Source organism: Aspergillus pseudonomiae, assembly GCF_009193645.1.
Source record: "Aspergillus pseudonomiae strain CBS 119388 unplaced genomic scaffold BDV37scaffold_99, whole genome shotgun sequence".
Classification (NCBI taxonomy): Eukaryota; Fungi; Ascomycota; class Eurotiomycetes; order Eurotiales; family Aspergillaceae; genus Aspergillus; species Aspergillus pseudonomiae.
The window spans coordinates 67,940-90,626 of NW_022476091.1; the positions used below are offsets into that span (position 1 = coordinate 67,940).

Consider the following 22,687-nt stretch of genomic DNA (forward strand, 5'->3'; position numbering starts at 1 on the left):
GGATCATCAATGACACTTCAAGCAGACCAGCGGAAGCTGCTGGAAGTATTCTGTCAGTGAGAAGAGCTGAGAAGAGCGCGCAAATCGCAACAGAGGAGGTTCGCGCAGCTGAGTCATCAGGTACATACATGAACTGTTACGGTACGTTTTTCTTACAATTAAACTTGTAACTTATTGAACTCTGCTACAAGTTCATACGGAGTATAGCTATTGTGAGGTAGACGTCATGTACAGGGTATACATATAACTATGTACAATATACACAATACTTCCTATGTACTGTACCTAGGGAGCAGTATCTTTATAAGTGTCTGTACTGTGCTATATTAGGTACTAAAGGAACCCCTAAATTCCAAGTGATTACCAACTGTACTAAGTTCGGTATCTACATACATACTTACTACTAACTACATTTGGAGTACTAGGAGATCGATAAGTCTCATGGATATACTCTGATTGTACTCCGTGTAGAATGCTATTATTTCATTCTATCGCTCAAATGATTTATTGGTATATAGGTGTATCATACCAATCTGTACTAGGACATGAAAAACATGGGTACTGTACCATGGCATATATATAAAATATATAGGTATTTACAGTACTACCTTTTTGTAGGCTTGAAAGAACATCACAGGCGGGTTACCATCCGCATGCTACTAAGTATTTGATGTGGGGAGGATCTGAGTTGATACTCCGTATACGGATTACATATATCTGATATGTATGTATGTACATAAACAATAGGTAAAAATAAAGAAATAGTTTGAAATCTGAAAAATCCCACCAACTAATGTGTCCTCATGTCATCTCCCATTATGTAGGGTTTCGAGTACAATCATTAATCTGATAACCAAAAGTTTTTACTGCTATTTCTTCCTTATTAGCACAAATCATTGAGAATATAAATCGTTTCGGCTAACCGCCCAGACTTCCATTGTTTGATATACACAGTGCTAAATATTACTGGTGCTGGGCATATTTACAATACCGATAGTATGGAAGAGGAACCTGAAGGCAAGAGCTCTTCCCCCTCCTTCTTCGTGTTCCCACTTCGCCCCACTAGTAGTTGAGTGCTGTTTATAATCCCTATTGCCTTTAGCTAGTTATCGGGTTCTATCTCCTCAAGTCCGCTACTACTCCGCGCTGCTTTCCTTCCTCCCTTCCCTACCCCCACGAGATTTATTACCAATCTCCGGTATACTAGTACCCACTTCTGAAGATGAGATTTCGTATCCGTGGACCAAATGGACAATCCACTATCACTCTTGATGATAGTGCTACCGTGAACGATCTCCGAACTCAGATTGTGGATAAGACTGGATTGAAATCCTACGATGTGAGATATGGATATCCCGATCTCAAACATTTTCTGCTAGATGAGCTTCAATCAAACCAGAAGATCTCTGATATCGGGTTTAAGCTGGATGGGGAGCAACTTCTGATAACGAAGAGAGAAGCACCTCCCAGTAATGAGGGGTTAACACCCAGCTCGCAAGAGCCACTCAAAAAGCATCCGATGTCACACACGTCCAGCGACGCTATCTCAGACGATTCACCCGAGATTCCATCTCCTGAGCATGCGGGTACCTTTGTCTTACGTATTATGCCTGATGACAACTCGTGTTTGTTCCGCGCTGTGGGCAGTGCTCTCATGGGGGGTATGGATGCGATGAACGAGTTGAGGTCTGTTGTCGCACAAACTATCCAACAAAATCCGGGCCTCTACTCGGAGGCAGTGCTAGAGAAGAAGTCGGACGACTATTGCCGCTGGATACAGAACGAGGATTCATGGGGTGGAGGTATCGAACTTAGCATCCTCAGCAAGCATTTCGATATCGAAATCTGCTCAATCGATGTACAAACGCTCCGCATTGATCGATTCAACGAAGGTCCACCAACTCGCTGTATTTTAGTTTACTCAGGTATTCATTATGATACCATTGCGCTATCTCCGTCCGATCCTCCTTTCACCCATTCATATGCACCCCCTGAGTTTGACACCAAGGTCTTTGACGCTGCGGATCCCTTAGTGCTACAAAAAGCGCTAGAGCTCTGTAAGGTACTGCAGAGTAAGCACTACTATACTGATACCGCAGGTTTCCGTATTCGCTGCAATACATGTGGTCGGGTTTTCATTGGAGAAAAGGGCGCCACTCAGCACGCATCGCAGACTGGCCATTACAATTTTGGGGAGGCCAGTTCAGATTAACGGTAACAGGTCAAGCGAGATGAACACTCAACTAGTACATAGTGCCCGAATAGAATCATGAGTGATATAACCACCATTGGAATACGACCGGTCGTACCATCTGCAGGACTACTCTTCAAAGCCTTTTTGAACAAGGGTGGAACTGCACGATGCGTGAACACGGCCTAAACCAATCGCAGCGATACTGTAGTCAACATATAGAACTAGTGGCTGGGCGACCTTTTTGGAGCAAAAATTCCCTAGAGCGTATTAAGAAGATATCATTATCATAAATTGTTCTGGGGTTTAAATCATTGCGACCTCATCAGCCTCGTCATCTTTGTCCGCTTCGTCCTCCTCCACAGATTCAGCACTATCCTCGGGATTCCCTCCCCATTCAACATCGTGTTCTATGGGGTCCGTAAAGAACTCGTGTTGTAGGGCATCTCTGGCGCTCAATCGTTTATATGGATCCAATTCCATGAGACCAGCCAGAAGGCGAGTTGCTTGTTTCTCGCTCTCAGTTAACTCCTCCACACAGCTGGCCCACTTTACAAGCTTCTCCCAACTATATCCTTTCTCTCCAATTGTTGGAATATTTGTTTCAAATATCTGCCCATGCATAGCTGCCGCCGTCTTCATGCGACGCGTCCCGAAAATACTAGCCATTTCTATCGTAGCATCAACATCATCAGCGGAGTTGAAGAAAGGAAAGCGACGACCAAGTAAAGTCAAAAGGATTACTCCTGCCGACCACATGTCTATCTTCGTCGTCTGAGATGTACACTTGAAAAGAACTTCTGGCGCACGGAAACCCCGTGTTCCTGCTCGGTTAGCACGCCTTGATGGTCTAGAATCGTTCTTCGGGTAGCCGGCCGACAAAGTCGAGGTTGAGCAATGGGTGGAGTAGTAGCTCTGTAACAATCTACTGCGACGGACATAGCTTGGGTTGGCACAAAGACACGTGCCTGTATACTCGGACCCCTCGCGCTACACCGGGTGGTCAGATAATAAGGCCATAATGGCAGTTCACTGTGGGGGTGTTTCTTTTTCTTTCTTTTTTCTCATTCCACCTGCTGGTTATAGACTTACCTCAGCCAGACCAAAGTCCACCAAGACACCTTCTCGAATTTCTGGATTATAAAGGAAATTGCTGCGGGTTCATTAGATCGTCAGCAAATCAAAACAAAACAGATCCACAAACGCGTCCTCTTACGTCGGTTTAATATCGCGATGGAGGATATTGTGTTTATGGACTGAGTGCAAGGCGGTAAAAAGGGACCGGAAGTAATGTCGCATATCCGCAACCAAGAATGTGCGGTATTGTATACGGAAATCGGTATGAGGAAAGAAGGGCAAGACCGCTACAACCTGATCCTGGTATCGAAAGGCTGTGATCAGGGGGCATACGGATCGACAGCCTCGGAGGTCATGTAGCAGCTCAAGTTCATTTTGAATACGAAATGGACTGCTAGTCACGTATATTTTTTTTAGGGCAACATAACGAGGTTTCTGTCGCTTGGTAGGCAAGGATTGTCCACGTTCTCCCTCTACACGTCGCTTTTTTGAGGGAGGGCTCGTCCAACTGTCGCATTGATGACCTTGAAACATATCCCAATCGTTCCTGTAATGATCATACAACAAATCCTCCGCTTTGTACACGGTAGAGAAAGTGCCTATAGGTTTGCGATGTGTCAACCAAGGGAAGCCGAACGCAAAGCAGCAAGCAAATATGGATGTTGACTACCTTCACCAATTCTATTTACCAAGCGAAACCTATCCGAGATTCCGGGAAACGTATCCTCAAGTTTCTTCATATCCTCTTTCACTGATTCATCGACGTCTTCCTCGTCCTGGAGGTCTTCATCTTCATGTTCCATCACGGATGCATCGCTGTCCGTAGCCGCACCTTCGTCTCTTGCGTATCTGGGTCCTGCTAGCGCATGTGATGGTCTCGAAGGGCCCGGCTTCTGTAACTCAAAAATACCAGTAGGCGCTGGATGGTGAGTGGACATGGCACCGCATAAGTCGCCAGAAGGCTTCGCGGCTTTTAGTCAAGGGGATAATTGTTTGCAGAAGCTTCGCACACAATATTAATCTGAGAAGGGTAAAAGGGCTGAAATGTAATAAATAGCGTGGGACACGAAGGAAATTTAGTTCATGGCGCGTATGTGTGTGCGTGGAGGATATCCGATGATGCAGTGTTGCAGTTTCTATGTTTCGGAAAGGGTTCATGAACCAGTTCCGCGGGGTTTGGAGCAAATTGATGGATGAAGCGTGCAAAAATTTCCCGATCTAGTAAGGCTATGTTTGTGTTTACCATCTGTCTCCACGATCTGCAGACTGTAGAACATAGATTTTATGAAAAGAGTGTACCAGATATACTATAGATACTGCAATACACCAATTGCAGGCTCCCTAAGCAGTATTATGGTGGGAGGAAAAGCCCCATCTTGTTGGCAATGTGATGTAATTATTTGTATCAAATGTGTATTATTACCGATCCAGAGCGCCAGCTTATCACCAAAGAGGAAAAATACAAACAAAAGCCTGCCGCCACCAAACTTGTCTTCCGCATTCGCTGTCTCGTCGCTCCAACCCTCTTTTACCCCACGACACCCATTATCCGCCTAACCAAGTCTTTCAGTTTCCACACGCCCCTCGAGGATATCCCTCGCAGCCGCTCCCATCATGGAGGACAGGGCTCAGTTCGACATCAACGAGTCACTGAAGTATTATCTGAGTGACCCAACCTCTGTTCCTACCGCTGATGCTGAACCCGAACTCTTGGAATGTGAAGCCGACCCGGACCAATTGTCCACTGCATTAATTGATAATGTCCTAAACCCTATTGTCGATGCGATAGCTGAGAACCCGGAAGGTCTAGCCAGGCCGTCCTTCTTCGACTCTTTACAGTTTCTCTTAAAGTGCGCTCGACCCTCTGATTCATCCCCCGAACTCTTCGCTCGGAAAGAACCCTAACGTTAGTTCAACTTCGCAGACACTGCTCAATCTTGCCCGTAAGGTCGCTGAGCAAGCTCCTCGACCTAATTGTGTCAGGATTATCCGTTGAAGCGGATATTATCCACGGAGACCTCGAGTCCGACGAACCGGATGGCGTCCAACACCATAAGCATTTACTAGAAATGTATGGTTTCTTATTACAATGGGCACTTTCTGCCGTGGAAGTTAAGGCAGCCGAGCGACCTGCGGATGCTGCTCCTGCTCGGAGAGGTGTAGGGAAGTCGGGTCGGTCGAAAGCTAGCATGAGAGAAGGTCATTGGGACTGGACAGCCCAGATACAGATTTCCATGGAGACTATGTGCAAGGTCATGAAGCTCAAGCTCAGCAGGATATTTTTAACTACATCAGACCGCGACACATTTGTTAATCTATTTACACGTTCGATCTATCTCATCCTCGAAAGTGAGCAGCGAGTAAAGAGTATGACTATTCGCATGCACGCCTTCAAAGTTCTATGTATTGCGGTCAAGCATCATGGCCATGCTTTTGGTGAGTGCCCACGATACTTAAGATTGCTTCAACGGAGCTGACCCATAATGAAGGCGCCCAGACATCTATCGTCCAGAGCTTAACATATTTTGAGCATCTGTCCGAGCCTATGGCTGAATTTTTGCACATCCTTGCGGAGCAATATGATTATCCTCAGCTGTCGGATGAGATACTGAAGTACTAAACTCATACCCTGGAACTGCTGGGATGTCAGCTAATATGTGGCAGGGAGCTTGGAAATAAGGCGTTTAATTCCAATGATACACGAGGGCCAAAGTCGGTATCTGCGTTTATCGTGAAACTTTCTGAGCTTGCCCCACGATTGATCATAAAACAAATGACACTCTTGGCTAAGCAGCTTGACAGCGAAGTACTACCATCTTACACTTCCTATCTGTATATGTTGGCATCTGACTGAGCAACAGTCTTATACCCTTCGTTGTGCGGTGATTGAGGTTTGCGGGAACCTTATTGCTGATCTCAGTCGGCAAGAAGAGCGCAGTGATAATTACAAGACCCAGATTAATGCGTTCTTTGATGTGCTCGAGGAACGCTTCCTAGACATTAACCCCTACTGTCGGTGCCGTGCCATCCAAGTGTATATGAGGATTTGCGATTTGGATCAGAAGTTCCCGAAAAGGCGGCAGGCAGTTGCAGAACTGGCAGCAAGGAGCCTGGAAGACAAGAGTAGCAACGTACGACGAAACGCAATTAAATTACTCTCCAAGCTGGTGTCTACTCACCCATTCAGTATCATGCATGGTGGACAGCTCTCCTATAAAGAGTGGATAGCCAGACTTGATGCTGTTGATGCCGAACTGAATTCCCTCCGCCCCCCTGAGACACCAGGTTTCGACGGTGGCGAGGCCTCGCATGTTGATAGCGAACTCTTAGATGATGCGACGCAGATGCCAGACGAATCCCCTTCCAAAGCACCGCGCATGACTGAAGAAGAGAAAGCCGCAGCGGTGAAAAGGGCCGCCGAGCAAGCTGCAACATCGGAACTGCTAGCGCGGCTTCAGTTGACTAGAAAATACTATAACGAAGCCATTCGGTTCATTGAGGTTCTGCATACTGCCTCTGGAGTCGTCACACAACTGCTGTCGTCTAGAAATAAGAGTGAGGCTATAGAAGCCATGGACTTTTTTGTTGTGCTTGACGCATACAAGGTGGAAACATCCCGTAGTGGAATTCGACGAATGCTCCGACTTATTTGGACAAAAGGCAACAGTGACGAAGGGAAAGGCGTCCAAACCCATCTCATTGACTGTTACAAAGGTCTTTTTTTCGAAGCGCCAGATTCCTTCAGCCCCAATGATGCGGCAAACTACGTTGCTCGGAACATGATCAGTCTGACGTTTGGCTCTACACCCGCTGAGCTGACATGTCTTGAGCAACTGCTAAGTACTATGATGAAGGCTGGTCATATTTCGGATGCTGTCATTGCGAAGTTGTGGCAGGTATATGGGGTCCAAAGGAAGGAGATCTCGAAAACCCAACGCCGGGGTGCTATCATCGTCCTTGGCATGCTTGCTCTTGCTGATCCCGACGTGGTTATCAAGGAAATTGAGGTAATGCTGCGGATTGGTCTTGGGAGTTTGGGAAGGGCGGACCTTGTTCTTGCGAGATATACATGCATTGCCCTGAGACGGATGGTGCCGGGCCGACAGGCAAAGTCCAAAGAAGTCGGCATTCCCAAACTAATTAACGATCACCCCATCCTTACCCAACTCGCGGCTATTGTCGAGATCGTGTCCGACAATAAAGAATGGTATGGGGTGGCAGAGCAAGCTGTTAGTGCCATATATGCACTGTCTAAACATCCAGATGTTTTATGCTCTGATATCCTCAAGCGGAAGACAAGGTCTGTTTTCCAGCCACAAGCACAGCGCTCTCCTTCACAAGGTGCTAGTGATGGGGACGAGAAGCATCCCGGGACAGCGTCAACAGACAGCCCAACCACCAGAAAGTCTTCATCTGCTGTGCTCTCCCAACTGCTATTTGTTGTTGGACATATTGCAATCAAGCAAATAGTACACCTCGAGCTGTGCGAGCTTGACTTCAAGCGCCGCAAAGCGGAACAGGAGAAAAATAAAGCGTCCACTGCAACACCTCAAACGAGCAAAGACCCCACCGAAGATGATGAACTTGATCTCATCGGTGGAACAACGGAAGATGACTTTACAGATGCCATGGCACACATCCGTGAGCGGGAACTGCTCTATGGAAATAAGTCTCTCTTGTCCAACTTTGGCCCGTTGGTTACAGAAATTTGCGCCAACAGCAACACATACCCTGACCGTAACCTTCAGGCAGCAGCAACTTTGTGTATGGCCAAATTAATGTGTGTCTCGGCGGAGTACTGCGAGAAAAACCTCCCTCTCTTAATCACTGTTATGGAACGTTCCGAAGACCCAATCGTTCGTAGCAATGCAGTAATTACGCTGGGTGATATGGCAGTGTGTTTCAATCATCTTATTGACGAGAACACAGACTTTCTATACCGCAGGCTCAATGATGATGATGTCTCTGTCAAGCGCACATGCCTCATGACTCTAACTTTTCTCATCTTAGCAGGCCAGGTCAAAGTCAAGGGACAATTAGGCGAGATGGCCAAGTGCTTGGAAGATGACGACAAAAGAATTGCTGATTTAGCGCGCATGTTCTTCACGGAGCTAGCTAGCAAGGATAATGCAGTGTACAATCACTTCGTTGATATGTTCAGTCTCTTGAGTGCAGAGCGGAACCTTGAAGAAGCTTCATTGAGACGTATTGTCAGGTTCCTGATCGGATTCATCGAAAAAGTGAGTGCTTCGGGTATCCTTGTCTTCCCCATGTACAGCTTCTAATCTTGTTTGTGGCTTTGCAGGAGAAACATGCCCGGCAACTGGCTGATAAGCTGGCTGCTCGCCTCCCACGGTGCGAGACCGAGCGGCGATGGAATGATGTAGCCTACGCCTTATCGCTGTTGCCCCATAAGAATGAAGAGATAACGAAGATAGTGAGTGCTGGTTTTAACAAGGTAGTAGTCACTGCCAATACCTAGGGCGACGATATCGACCAACTCGTCGGTTGGTTTCCTTTGGCGTTTTGAGATGGCGCAGCGGTGAACATGGATTTGGCAGTTATGAGTCATTCAAGAAACTATGGGAAATCTTATGCTGAGCAGTATATTGAGCTTAAGAGTACTCTTCTTTTCATCGTTTGGGTGGTGGCTATTGTGGTTGTAATCATTATCATACTTCTCATCTTCTTGCTGAAGGTAGTTTCTGTTGGCCTGGGCCATCATATATGCGACTCCAACCTATACAAGCTTATATAATGGTCATATTTTCTGTAATTTTTGTTCATTTACAGGAGGTGGTAGCCCTCCCGCTTTGGTCATAACTCGTCGTCAATATCGACTGGAAGCTTAAGACTTCACAGGCTGGATTCGTTGGGACAAATGAACAAGATTTTCTAGCTACACGTATGTTCGCCCCTAGTAAATCATGCTTCCGTGGTGATGACTGTATCGCTTTGTTTTTTTATTGTCTTAAATTTATCCAAACCCTTTATCGTATGCGCCCGGAACCGTGTCTTTTTCCTGCACTTTTAGAAGCTTCAAATTTTTGAGGGCACCAATGAAATGCGACGGTCAATGGAGAAAGAGAACAATGTACGGACTCAGTAAATTACCAAGAAGGAAGCTCCAAAAGTAATTTGTAATGGTACGTAGGCCAAGGACTACTTCGTAGCCTCTCGTTTTATACGCCAAATTCATGTATGTATGTACAGTCACAACCAGAAGAGATGTGAGTCTATGCGCCTTTTGTTTCACTTTCTTTCAAGCTGTAGTCACCATTATAAAGTCCGTCAAGAGCCTTACGCCCTTCTTCAGTCAACTCTGGTTTGCCCAACGGAGCAACAGCGTCCGTGAAGAACCGAGGTTGCCATATCTCATTCTTTGCCTGTCTCTCAGCAGCCTTTTGCCGCTGCCTCTCTTCGATATTTTGTTTGCACTTGGTGGCCTGGTTATAATTTTTATCTACTATCGCCTCGGTAACGCTGGACCAAAACTTGCGAGACTCGTTGGACAGCTGACTCGCCTCAGGAGGCACATTCTTGGTGGCTGGGAAGAGTGGGGTAATATCGATTAGAAGCTGGGGCTCACCTGCCCCAGACAAAGTGTAGTAGACTTGTCCGTGCCATGAGCCGCTAATTTTGGCAAGAATATCGCTCTCTGGCACATCTTTGATTTTTGTCGTGGTATCGATGTCGGGATCATACCGAAAGACCACTCCTTCGACCCTGTTTTGGGCTCGGCCAATCCAGCCATCTTCCAGGTATTGTAGAATCACTTTGATGCGTGTTTTGGGGCAAGTTACGTAGCACGTATCTGAGACGGTTATGGCCAGTGCACCCCTCAACAGACCACCCAAATGGGCAGCAGGGTGGGTCAGCTGATACTCCTCATTATCTCTCGGGGCGATTTTGACAAAGATCCCCAGATTGTGCTGACCGGGGGCAACGCGAATGCTTGTGCCTGTAAATTTGGCACTAATTTGATCAAAGCCACGTGCTGAAACCCCTCGTTGAGGGCAGTCGATGAAGAATGCGGATACTGGTGGATGGTGAGATGTCTGTTCAGTCAGGTAGCATACCTTGACCGCTTCAGCATTGCCATCCTTCGCGGTGGAGGTTCCATTTGCTATCCCTGGCTTGGAATGTACTTGTACTTCTGGGAGGGCAGCATCAATTTCCCAAGTAGCCTGAAATTTTGAGTGTATAAGTTAGTCTATATTCAGGCAGAAGCGTGTGAACACTCGTGGGGAAGTCAAACTCACTCTGAAAAATTCACCCAGTGTAGAATTATACGGCTTGCACGGTTTACCCTTGATGTATTTCTATGATCACTTTCAGTGTACCGGTCTCTCACAACAACTGAAGTACCACGGAGATATATACCAGGTCCTTTGTGAACCAAAACCTTAAGACCTCAAGCGTCCTGCCCAGCGGATCGTCTGATTGACCAATGCTGTGACTTTCCCGTCAGAAAACGAGCCCTGGTGAAAGGTAGGCTACCTTGCTGACCTTGCAAAGGTCTCTGGTCTGTCCAAATAGTTCCAGTATTCTGCCAGACCCCCGACCTAGTCAGTAATCACTTCGTTAAGTGGGCACCAGTGTAGCCTCAAGGAAACCACCTACCTAGATTGGGCGTCGGCTCTAGAAGGTGGGCAGGTAATGAAAAGCGAACAGATGCGATATCAGCGACCCCAATAAACCTATAGAGCCACGGCACCATCGAATCAGTATGGATCGAACAGAATATGAAAATCAAGACCGCCATCTACACATACTTCTTTAAAATAGAGAGGAAGGTTTTCAACTTGGAAGAGTCGTCGGGGGTCTTTTCGGGAGCATCCGATGCTGCTGGGGGAGACATAGCGAGGCCTAGCTTTTGAATGGCTGAAATAGAGAATGTGTCAGTAGGTAAGTGTATGGCTGAAGAGAGCAGCGATATAGAAAAAAAAATTGTCTTTCGATGGGCAGAATCGGTGTGGCGACCAAATGCAAAGAAGGGGGATTAAATCGCCTTTCGCTCCCCCGCCACGAGAAAGAATTGTTATGAAGATAAGCAACCAGGTAAAGTCTCAACTCAGGGGAACCGAAGAAGAAGATGACGAAGAAGTACCAAAGAACAAAAAGAATGAAACTTCTAGATCAGAATTCGGGCTGTAACAAAACGGCGATGAAAGTTCTATGACCACTTCCTCTAGAGGCGGTGACGTTCGGTATTTTCTTGTGGTTGCCTTGACTGTACGTCACCGACACTTTCATTGATTTCTGGTTGGTAAGGAATAAACAGCTGGGGTTATTATTAGTACAGTACATACTAGTACTGCGTACATGGTTACGGTATTTCGAGGACGTAACACAAGTAAGAAGAGGGCGAAAGGCTCCCAGAGGAATTACCTATCTAGAGTAAGATCATTTGCGCCAAGCAGTAATTATGAAGAGTGCTTCTGTTCTAAGTAATCTGGATCCCAAAATAGCAGTAAGCGAGAAGTTGATATCACTATACAAGTATTTCACAAAGCAAGTAGAATGTTTGTCGTACATACACAAGTATACAACGAAGGAAAACGGGAGGTCAGGAATGGTTCAGTAACTACTAATACTAGTAAACTAGCTAGCTAGTCATGCATCGATTAATTACTAACCTTAAAACAGTAGACCGGTTTTAGAGTTTCATAGTTGTCTTTACCTCAATACATTTTATTAAAAAGATTAGATGACAACCAATCGGCGCATCACGAGGTCCGTTTAGTACTTCAGTGAACCGTCCAACTTCACACCAGGGCAGTGGTTTCCATATCCATTTCTTTCTCTCCTTGCACCCCCCGGGCCCCTCTCCCCTCTATGTTGTGTTAATCTAACTAGTGCTCCGTACTCTAGGCGCGATACTACATTAGTATCAAATATTGTCTTTCCATCCTGTTCGGGCTCACCTTTTCACCTGATACCTATTTACTATCACCAACCAGTAAATAAATGCCCTATCGTCGGCGGTAATTTTCTCCAGTACAGGAAAGGCTCTCAACATCCCCTCGGGCCACCCCGCTGTATCATACCTCTTCCACTGGTATTAAGCTCTCAACCAGCCCTTTGCGGGCCAAGAATCGCACCCAAGTTCGTATAGCTGGCCCGTAGTCGTACCTCCTCCCTGCCGCATAGTCGTCATCCGCCCGCTGGGTTTGCTGCTCGTCTCGAATCGCAGCTCGTAACAACTGCTGTTCATTGCAAAGCTTTCGTTGGAACTCGGCTATTTCTTGCACGGAGAACAAATGGTACCTCTCCAATACCACTGGAACAATTGCCTGATCGAGAGACTCTCTTGTTATATCAAAGGACTTATCCGGACCCAGAATAGTATTTTCTAGGATGGGACTTGCAAACGGCGAGTCCGAGTGGGCCACTCCAGGAGCTTGGGTAGTTAAGCGCTGATTAAGCATCTCCAGACACTTTATATTGACAGCCAGTTTACCAATAAGGTCTACAAGCGGGTCCCTAACGAGACTGAGGATTGAGAATTCAATCTGACCTTCTTCATATTCAGTCATCCTGGTGATAAGGTGCGGTTTTACCAAACCCAACCAATCCTCATCAGGAGTACAAGGCCCTGTGGCTCACGTCAGCGATATGTACTGTACGCTTCTCCTGCCGCCGCCCTTCACGTACCGAGTGCCTGGGGCTGGCGTTCCAGGCCATCGAACTTCCAGACTTTCCCCAACGCAGGGACAAACGCGATAAAGTGGAACCCTGCGTCTATATCAGTTTCATCGTGCATGCCCTTACTCGAACGAGAACGCCTAGATTTCGCCTCATGCTTTAGTTGAAGATCTGAATTGAGAATATCCATTTTCCTATACAAAAGTCAGATACATTCCTCGTGGCGAAAAGAAACGGTGAAAGGCTTGCTAGCAAACTCCAACCTTGCAAATGAATTATGTATTCGTTTGACAAATTCAAAATTACTGATGGCATCTCCCCTAAGCGCAGGAGTAAACGGCATCGTGAAGTCCTTGAAATGCTGTAGGTTATCCCCAAGCTCGATGCCTTCTATGTTGTTGACAATATTTAGCAGGGCAACACTGGCGCAAGCATTGCTGGTAGTCTATTTTAAAACTATCAGCAATAAGTTCCTCAGTGACGTTAGAGGAAGTGTGGGGGCAATGGGGTAAACCGACCTGGTTTGCAAACCAAAGCCCTTCTGGGCAGCTCGCTTCTTGCTTCTCCGGATCATCTTCCCGCCAACGAAACAGGAAGATCAACCCATAGACAGGCTTGCTATGCGGCCACAGGTGCTTCGGTTAGTAGAAAACGGTGCACCATGTTCAATATGCCTTACTGTAAGAATGCCATCATCTCTTCATCTAATGATACAACTTCTTGGACTTTGACGCCTTTCACCCCGAATTCTCGCAGCATCACATTGAAAAGAGCCTTAGAGAAAGTTAGCACAAACAGGAAAACTGAATACCAATAGTAATAGTAATAATAATAATAATAATTACAGGCTCCGACTCCAGCTCACAAAAGCCATTCCAGCTTTCCTTCTCCTGCACCGTTGCTGACCGACATGGGTCGTTGGCAGAGTTATCTAGGCGATTGGCCATGACTATTCAACCGTCGTCGCAAAGTCATGCGTGTAATGCACCCTCCGTTTTCCCAATTCCCTCGAGAGGGTTGAGATGGAATGATTTCGATAGGTTGTGGATGCAATGCAAATGTGAAGTACCAGGGTCTGGAATATGTTAGAAATTTACCATTGGGCAGGCTAGGTTATCGTAAAAGAACCGTTACTATACTGGCCGCCGTCATAAAAGAGGCGAGGTTGAGGAAAGAAATCAGGTTATGAAGGATAACTAAAGAATACGACGAAATAGAACAACAACTAAGGGCGCCAAAAAAATTAGATAAATAAGGGAAGGCTGGTGCTTGCGAAACGTAAGAACACTACCGTGGACAACATGCATCTATACCCGTCAAGTTCTTCTAGGTTAGGTACCTACGGAGTAGTAGTAGCGTTTGATGCTTGGAGCTGAGGTAAGGTAGGTACTTTAGTACTCCGTAGTAGCTAACCTCTTTAAGTTGGCCTGACCGCCTATACCATTGGGTCCGTTTCCCCATTGGCTGAAGCTACCTTGGACGCGACTCCACGCGTTGAAGATTATTGCCGGACTCTCGTTCTTGCACAGTGATCTTTTTTCCCCCCTTCTTCTTTTCTTTATCTTTTGCGCTTTAGTCGAATTAGCGCTTCAAGTCGGTTTCCAACATCGATTTTCAGTTGGTGGCGACAGGTAAAAGAAGGTCTTTGTACGGCATCTGTACCTAGCACAAGGTATCACAAAAGTGCAAGGACCTTTTTGCCTCCCCAGACCGGCTAAGAGATAGAGGACCTCTTTTCTGCTGGAGGTATGCTTGTATCGGCGCTTGGACCTATAATAGTGAACGATAGTGTGTTGGCTGCGCATTCCCGGATATGCTGACTGATTGTATAGGTGATATTAGTAGACCGTGGGTACCCCGCGATCACAGCATGCCATGAATGACACTCCCCGACTTCGGTCTGCTTTCCCTCAGACGCCCCAACCGTCGCAGAGATCGCGAGACTCCTATAGCTCCCCATCTAGATCTAAACAGCGCGACGCAGGACTCCAAAGGTCCCCCTCAAAGGCATCGCCGACAACCCAAGGTGCAAATTTGCCACTTATCCCAGTTGAGCTGATAGATGCACCATCGCAACGACTCTATATAGTGGCCTTTTATGTCGCGCTCAACGCTTGGCGGCTTTATGAATCTTGGAAAGCTTCGGATGATTTAGATGCAACCTGGTTATTTCTGAAGTGGGCTTGTATTGACGGAGTGTTCCTTTTTGGGCTTCAGGCCTTGCGCATACCCTGGCTAGAATGGGCTTTCCCTACAACCCTTGCGATTTTTCTGATACACGTAGTTGGCAATGTATTCCTCATGTTTCGAATTCCGGTATGTGGAGACTCCTCCCAATACAGTGGTCAGACTTACTAACTTTGACTAGATTCCAATTGGTGCCTGGGTATCAGGAATAGTCAAACTGGCCTACGATAGAGAGTTGTCAATATCTGAACGGAGTGTTAAGCCAGGTGATATCATTCATAATGCCTCACTCATACTAGGAAAACAAATAGTTCATATACTGCCTGAAGGGTGCGGTTCCCACAAATTCTTGCATTTTGGTCTAATGTACTAATGATTTTAGATCTGCCGTGTTAAATCCAGACCAGACGCCTCTCTGTATAGATTCAGAGAAGACCACCGTCAATCTGCCTATTCGAATCAACCAGACCGACCCTATCCTGATAGAGTTACTCCGCTTGGATTTTACTAGCAGCGGCAATGAAACAATCACAATAACTTCAAAGCAGCTGAAACAGATGAAACGTCAGGCAGGCAAGAAGCATCAGGGATCTGACACCGATTTGCACCGTGACATTCTACTTCCGATTCGGCGGCCGGGCATATACCGCCTCCAAAGGGTAGTTGATGAGTCCAATCTTGACGTTCGTATGCGAAGGTCTGATGCACTTGTTGTATCATGTCCTCGCGCCTCTATCAAAAGCTCCCACACCCATAAGTGTAGAGGCGAGTTGTCTAATTTGGTCCTGACGGTTGAGGGCACACCGCCGCTGAAGATCAAATACAGCAGACAAGTGAATCGTCGTGATCGAGGATACTCTTTCCAAAACATTCAACCAGAGTACTTACGGTCACCGTTACTAGGTCAGAGGAATATTGGTACCCTTGTCAATTCGCGTGAGCCGGACATTGCTTGGGCCCAGAGCCAAATAATCGAAGTACCGTTGAATGAGTCACTGAACCTCAGTGGGGAGTGGCTTTATGCGATTGAAGAAGTACACGATGGCTGTGGCAACGTCGCCAATTATACAGCATTTTTGGATGAGGTCGATCGACTGCCTACAAAATACTTGTCCCAATGGCATCAGTTCTCTGTCCATGAAAGGCCCCGATTATCTTTATCTGGATGCAATGATCAGCATTTCATAGAAGTTGCACGAGGGGACAGTGTGGATCTGCCTGTCAAATTTCACCAGTCGGGACAAGGGTATGACAAAGATGGGCCTTTTTCTATCGTATATTCTTTCAACAACGATCATGAGTCTGCTGGCGATATGCCTGGTAGAGTCCGAGAGTTGTCTCTGAAGAGTCTGAGCCAAAAGCCTCAAATAAAAGATCCAGGGTGGTACGTTTTGGATGCTATTTCTAGTCAATTTTGCACAGGCGAAATTTTGGAACCATCGTCCTGTTATCTGCATAACCCTCCTGAACCTGAGCTGGCTGTCAGGTATGAAAAGATTTTTGATAAATGCGCAAACAACCCGGTCGGCTTGTTGGTCGATTTAGACTTCACAGGATCCCCGCCGTTCCGGCTCCGGTACATCGTTGAACATTCCAAAGGCATTGAGACCAAGACCCAGTTGATTGAGGGGTTGCGAACCCAGTTGGACCTTACTCCGTCTGAAGCGGGCTTCTACCGCTATCGCTTCTTAGATATCGCAGACACAGTGTACGCACCACGACCTCTCAAAGATAAGGCCCCCGTTCTGGAACAACACGTTAAGCCTCCTGCTTCTGCTCATTTCCTTGGGTCTAGAGCGGTGCGGAAGGCTTGCTTCGGTGAGCCTGTGTCTGTAGATGTAGCCTTGCATGGTGAAGCGCCATGGACTTTGCAGTACGAACTTGTTCATAATGGCAAGAAAAGCAAGCACGTTTTAGAGACAGAGAGTGACGTCTCGAGCATCGTGACCGAAAAGCTCGTCAGTGGCGGCGAATACAACCTTGTGTTAACGAGTGTCAAAGACCGGTCAAACTGCAAACGAATTCTGAAGGATAGTATCCAGATCGACGCTCGACCAAAACCGCCACACGTATCTTTCGGCGAGATCGAGAAAAGTAGGAGATATTCGGCCTTACAGGGCTCTAAAGTTGATATTCCCCTAAGGTTGAGTGGTGAGCGACCATGGACTCTGAGGTACAAAACAAGCCACGATTCAGCAGTCGCTGAGAAGACGTTGTGGCAAGAGAACAGCGCTTTGACTGTGGAACACGAGGGGCGTTATGAAGTCCTCGGAGTGACTGATGCTTCCTGTCCTGGAACTGTTGACCAAGCCGCTAAGATATTCGAGGTTTCATGGATACCTCGCCCGCGGATTACTGCTGTGGACAGTTCTCCTATAGGAGCCGGCGGACACAAAGAGAAGCGCGATGTTTGCCAAGGAGAAAATGACAATCTCGAGCTTCGATTGTCGGGTAGTCCGCCGTACAGTATTAAATACGAACAGCAACGCAAGATTACTCGTGGTTCGCCAGCTGTTCGATTGCAAACCCTGAGGACAGTTCTTCATGCGGCTTCCATGGAAATGGATACCTCGGAGGCTGGACTGTACACGTATACATTTACGGAAATCGGTGACAACCTCTATGACCATGATCCCAGAAGCAACCCGGTGGTTGTGACACAGAAGGTGAACCCTCTGCCATCGGCGCGATTTGATGCTCCTGGCCGAATCTACGGTTTCTGCAAGGAGGATGTCAGCGGCGAAGAACTGATTCCCATCACTTTGGATGGCGTCCCACCATTCACCCTTGAAATATCCATAAAACATCATTCGAAGGCAAAGCCGGAACTTGTGTCAATCTCGAACATCATTGCAAATAGACACATGCTTCCGATACCACGGCGCCATCTGGACTTAGGCCAGCATGTCGTCAGCATTCACAAGGTCAGAGACGCGCGTGGATGCCAGCGGGCAACCGAATATGATGCCTCATCCGTGAGGGTTGCAGTCTCCGACGTACCTACCGTAATCCCTCTCGAATCCAAGGCCGATTATTGCGTGGGTGAGCGGCTTTCTTTCTCGCTTTCAGGGCATGCGCCGTTTGAGGTATTCTATACATTTGATGGGGTTGCCAGAAAAGCTACTTCCCGGACGACGAATTTCCGCCGCATCGCAGAAAGACCAGGTATATTCACCATCACCGCCGTAAGCGATGGTGCCAGTGGCAAATGCAAAGCGCACAAAAACGTAACGAAAACCATCCACGAAATGCCAAGTGTTAGAATCAGCAGAGGCCAAACCTCTGTTGTTGATATACACGAAGGTGGAGAAGCAGAGCTTCACTTTGAATTCTGGGGGACGCCACCATTTGAGTTTACGTGCGTTTTCTCCCTTCCCTTTTTTCCCTTTCACCAGCATCTGAGTACTAATTTTCTTTTAGATATATCCGTAGCTCAATCGCCAGAAGGGGGAAGAAGGCGGAAATACTTGACATTAAGCATGACATTTCTTACGAACATATCAAGACCATTAAAACCTCGGACGAAGGAACTTACGAGGTTGTGGCGATTAAGGACAAGTTTTGTTCAGTTTCTTCTCAGACACATCTAGAAAAGTCCGAGAAACCAACTGGGCCATAGGTTAAAAACAAAGAATGATACTTGGTGTAATATTAAATGCAACCGGCGTCTCCGTGTCCATGTTTTGCGTTTGTTTCATCCCTTTGTACGGAGTACAGTATGTTTGCACATACCTTGCCCGCTGCTTGTTTAGACCTCGAACGTTTACATTGTGCAGACGCCCAGAATATTGTAAACATGAGAATATACCGACAATTTATGAGAGCTCTACTATGTACCAAAAACATCGATACTATCAACTAGACCATGTCCTAACCTCGAGATTTCGTTAAGGATAGCATCACGATTGATCGTAACTTCGCCATCTTCTTTCCTAGTACCATCCAATATCGATGGGGATGACGAGTATGCCAATTTCAGGCTCCAGCTCTTTGGTTTGGTTGTCTGTGGGTTCCAGAGCCCTGCAAGCACATCACAATGTTCATCACCATGGAAGAAGAGGATATTTGGGCTGAAACAAGCCTGCAAATCGCGGACAAAGGACCTCACAACTTTGGGTTCAGCGGTTTGGCCTTTATTGTCGGGCCCATTTAAGTTCTTGTATTTCAATAATGACGTTGGTCGATCACTCAAGCTTTTTGAGCGCAAATTGACAATAAAATCATAAGGTGCCAAAGATGTATGGAATAAGGCGGAAACATCAAGGGTAAGCCCGTTTTCCCGTACCAGCTTTACAGCCCCTTTCGTCAACATGGACATCCGAGCTGCGACTACCTTCGGAGGCATTTCGTAATGTGTCCAAGTTACTCCGTCGGGATCTATGTCAGAAGCCACAAACAAAGCAACAGTATTCATCGCAGGGTCGATGCTTCGCCATCCGGAAAAGCGAGTACGTATTGCTCCAACAATATCCTGGTCAAGCTCTCCACCCAAATCGACAATTAATGGATCTTGCTGCCAGTCCCAGCGCGAAAGAAAATGTAGAGTCCTTAGAAAGCCGACCATAACACTTGAAGGGGTGTCCCAGGGGTATGGCTGAGTAAAAACCCGAGCCACCACCAACTCGATTACTTCTTCTTTGACATAGCCAGTAAACAGGTGACAATTGAACCAATGTTTGACAAGGCGAATTGTGGGTGACAATAAAGGAAATCGAGTGCATAGGGTACGGATTGCTTGGGTCAGACGAGGAGATTGGATGAAAAGTCGCTTGTACATCGATAGGGTGTACGCAGCTTCTTGCTTTGTTTGGGGGCTCGCCACTTTCTCCTTCAGCTGGCGTTCTAGCAATAACTGCTCCCGGTCATGATGAATCCTAAGCCGGAAGATCACGCCCGAGGTGTGGGAAATGTCCAAAAACGCATTGTTTAGTGTTCGGCTTAATTCGTTCTCTAGGCCAACTTTGCATGACGAAGCGGTTCCAGATGACACCAAGGAATCACCTATCTTAATTAAAAATGCCACTTTTGTCATCTGGATAGCCACTAAATCATCGGGCCACCTCGAAGAACTTTCGAACTGGAGAACAATATCCACCGGATCGCGAATGAGGCCAGAGGCAGTCTGGACACGAAGAGCAGAATATCGACTAAGTGGACTAGCCAAAGCCAGCTGCCTAACAGTCAACGGCACTTCCTCCAAACTTTGAAAAGTCCTCTCCAAAGAGTTAAACGCATCAGTGACCAACTGGAACGCAGGGTGAGAATACAAGAATATTCCATCTCCAATTTTGCGTAGCTTTTCATCGAATTCGTCGCCGATATACCCGATCTCGTCTTCTGTATAATTGAAATGACGATGGAGGATGTACACCAAAAGCTGATATACTATCGAGGGAGAGGGCGGCTGGTCAGACCAGACTAAGCTCTCTCGAATAGTACCGTCTCTAAAACGTCTTAACTCGGCCTTTCCCCCCCAGAAAGAGCGAAAGGCTACCGCTTCTTCTTTCTGTTCGGCGAATGGACCATGATCAACGACTCGCATAGCATTTTCAGGATTTAAGTTCAGCCCAATATGAATGGTTGCACTTGCTGCTTTGGACGAGAATTTCCTTTCCACAGACCAAGGTTCGGCTCCATGGCTGAAAAGGTAGATAAGCTCCGCTCTGTCGCCTAATGCTTTCTTAAGAGCCTCATAGATGGCATTGTGAGTACGAATGGTTCGAAGGACAGTGTCTGTTTCAGACACTGGAAGTGTGATGAGTCGATCAAACCTAAGCATTGGTTCGTTCACTTTGTAAATGAAGACTTTGTCAAAGTTATCCTCACGAGACTCGTTTAACATCCTTAGAGTAATGTTTGCTTCATGACGAAGGAGTGAATAGGACCATGGTGACATTTTATAAAGTATGTTGAGCCCCCTTTTCCCATCATACAACATAGGCATACCAGAAGGGGACGGAATATCAGAGGCGAAAAGCAGAAGCGGATTAAGCAAATTCCTTCCTGCAAGAAACTGAATGGTCGCTTTGAATAGCTGGTAGCTACTGTACGATTTCAGAAGTATTGGTTTGCCGTTGAAGCCACCTCCTTCAAATAAGAGAGACATCAAAATGGTCCACTCGAATCCTCCAAACCCGCCTTGTTGAAAGGAAGATCCAAATCCACGTTGACGGAGCCATATCCGTCCAAGGATACAAGCATCCCTAAATGAATCACATATTTGAGCTGTTGAGTGCAGGAGTTTGTGAAAGGGTGCCACTGTAGCTTCGGAACGGAGAGCTGCATTGTAAAAGGGAGTAGGCGCACGAGATTCAGACTGGTCCGGTGAACCTTGACGCAGGTTATTCTTCATAGGAAGAGTACGAACAATGGGAAACAAAGTGTCTTCAATCGCGGTGAAGATGCGGATTTGTGATCTCATGGATTGAGAGCCATTCTTAGCCACGTCTGTAGGCTCTAAAAGAATGAGCGGGCGAAGACTATCTCCGTCCTGCTGTGCAAACTTGACATCAAAGTTCAAACCCCTAGCATCTTTAATTCCAGCAGCAAGACATGCAATATAGTATGCCCTCTTATGGAAAAATCGATGATTGACATAATCCTTCTCCTGGAAAACGGTTCTCGGCATTGTCACTGCCAAATCAACTGTGTAAGGCTCAGAAGCTCTGACACCTGTCCTGAGAACAAAACTCCCCACCACATTGACGTTTTTTGGCTTGCTATATGACACAGTGTACTTTGCATCTTTCCCCGGACGTGGCTCAGGGTATGGAACGACAATGCCATGTGTGCTGCGGAATTCCTTCTCGGCTTCAACGGCGGGTTTCGGGGGTCTTTCGGGAATCTTTTCAATGACTTCCTTCAGCTTATGGAGAGTATCCTGGAGCTTTGACACATGCTTGTCATAGTTTGGCCTTGATTCAGTGAGAAGTTCGTCTAACTGTAGCTTGAAGAGATTAGACTTGTAGACACCGCTGGCCAACGCAAGCTCCGCAGAGCGATCAATCTTTTTGTGTCTAGTCAAACCATTCATACTTGAAGGCTCATCCCTAGCTATCTTTGAGAAATCATTCAAATTCGACGAGTTCGATTGCTCAGCTTTCTGTGTTATTTGAGGAGATGGGCTGAGCTTTCTCCTCTTCGCTGTGTGAGCCGACATGGTTAAAGATACAGACTGCAAAAGCGTGGGCGATAAAAAGTGGACTAGCTAGAGAGAGATAGGAATAGGAAAAGAAAAGAATCAAGACACGCCTCCAGTATTGCGGATGAAGAAAAGCAACACTAAGTGAGTGTCTGATACAGTGTGTAATTGTTTTAAGTTCTTTTTCTTTTTTCTTCTTTTTTTTTTTTTTTTCTTGAAATGGTAACGGCAAGGTACATTGAATAAGCACCCATATTAGGTCACGTGTTTGTGGAACTTCAACCACCATGTACAATTCACATACATGTATGTACAGGATACTAATACAGAAATACCAGTACTGTGATGTTTTTCACAGTATTACTAGGCACTTAACAAGTACTATATATAGATGATGAACATGTTCAAGTAACTAGGAAGACACGCAATAAAGTTAGAACAAT

At 46.5% G+C, this 22,687-nt stretch overlaps 7 protein-coding genes across 7 annotated transcripts; 3 read left to right on the forward strand and 4 right to left on the reverse strand.

The window, feature by feature from the left end:
* The first annotated feature begins 1,081 nt into the window (after window positions 1–1,081).
* On the forward strand, window positions 1,082–2,296 carry BDV37DRAFT_234141 (ubiquitin-specific protease OTU1). Its single transcript, XM_032080400.1, has one exon. It carries the CDS (start codon window positions 1,223–1,225, stop codon window positions 2,210–2,212), a length of 990 nt encoding a protein of 329 aa, XP_031936631.1. The 5' UTR covers window positions 1,082–1,222; the 3' UTR covers window positions 2,213–2,296.
* Window position 2,297: 1 nt separating this feature from the next.
* On the reverse strand, window positions 2,298–4,596 carry BDV37DRAFT_234143 (serine/threonine protein kinase CDC7). Its single transcript, XM_032080401.1, has 4 exons — window positions 3,939–4,596; window positions 3,408–3,867; window positions 3,284–3,344; window positions 2,298–3,181 (listed from the first exon to the last, which is right to left on the reverse strand). Exons 1-4 carry the CDS (start codon window positions 4,204–4,206, stop codon window positions 2,498–2,500), a joined length of 1,473 nt encoding a protein of 490 aa, XP_031936632.1. The 5' UTR covers window positions 4,207–4,596; the 3' UTR covers window positions 2,298–2,497.
* A 182-nt stretch (window positions 4,597–4,778) lies between these two features.
* On the forward strand, window positions 4,779–9,263 carry BDV37DRAFT_234262 (condensin subunit YCS4). Its single transcript, XM_032080403.1, has 6 exons — window positions 4,779–5,118; window positions 5,193–5,704; window positions 5,758–5,881; window positions 5,933–6,074; window positions 6,130–8,508; window positions 8,574–9,263. Exons 1-6 carry the CDS (start codon window positions 4,883–4,885, stop codon window positions 8,748–8,750), a joined length of 3,570 nt encoding a protein of 1,189 aa, XP_031936633.1. The 5' UTR covers window positions 4,779–4,882; the 3' UTR covers window positions 8,751–9,263.
* A 1-nt stretch (window position 9,264) lies between these two features.
* On the reverse strand, window positions 9,265–11,268 carry BDV37DRAFT_234160 (putative oxysterol binding protein (Orp8)). Its single transcript, XM_032080402.1, has 6 exons — window positions 11,044–11,268; window positions 10,892–10,968; window positions 10,778–10,817; window positions 10,652–10,721; window positions 10,531–10,590; window positions 9,265–10,455 (listed from the first exon to the last, which is right to left on the reverse strand). Exons 1-6 carry the CDS (start codon window positions 11,127–11,129, stop codon window positions 9,505–9,507), a joined length of 1,284 nt encoding a protein of 427 aa, XP_031936634.1. The 5' UTR covers window positions 11,130–11,268; the 3' UTR covers window positions 9,265–9,504.
* Window positions 11,269–11,993: 725 nt separating this feature from the next.
* On the reverse strand, window positions 11,994–14,299 carry BDV37DRAFT_260921 (ubiquitin C-terminal hydrolase 37). Its single transcript, XM_032083269.1, has 6 exons — window positions 13,762–14,299; window positions 13,596–13,690; window positions 13,435–13,534; window positions 13,180–13,361; window positions 12,926–13,110; window positions 11,994–12,866 (listed from the first exon to the last, which is right to left on the reverse strand). Exons 1-6 carry the CDS (start codon window positions 13,861–13,863, stop codon window positions 12,313–12,315), a joined length of 1,218 nt encoding a protein of 405 aa, XP_031936635.1. The 5' UTR covers window positions 13,864–14,299; the 3' UTR covers window positions 11,994–12,312.
* Window positions 14,300–14,423: 124 nt separating this feature from the next.
* BDV37DRAFT_234306 (putative nuclear envelope pore membrane protein) lies at window positions 14,424–18,827 on the forward strand. The gene is made up of 4 exons (XM_032080404.1): window positions 14,424–15,232; window positions 15,285–15,433; window positions 15,486–18,461; window positions 18,524–18,827. The coding sequence occupies exons 1-4, from the start codon at window positions 14,792–14,794 to the stop codon at window positions 18,720–18,722; spliced, it is 3,765 nt and encodes a 1,254-aa protein (XP_031936636.1). The 5' UTR covers window positions 14,424–14,791; the 3' UTR covers window positions 18,723–18,827.
* On the reverse strand, window positions 18,517–22,413 carry BDV37DRAFT_234312 (rRNA-processing protein UTP22). The gene has a single exon (XM_032080405.1). The coding sequence runs from the start codon at window positions 22,260–22,262 to the stop codon at window positions 18,933–18,935; it is 3,330 nt and encodes a 1,109-aa protein (XP_031936637.1). The 5' UTR covers window positions 22,263–22,413; the 3' UTR covers window positions 18,517–18,932.
* Window positions 22,414–22,687: the final 274 nt, after the last annotated feature.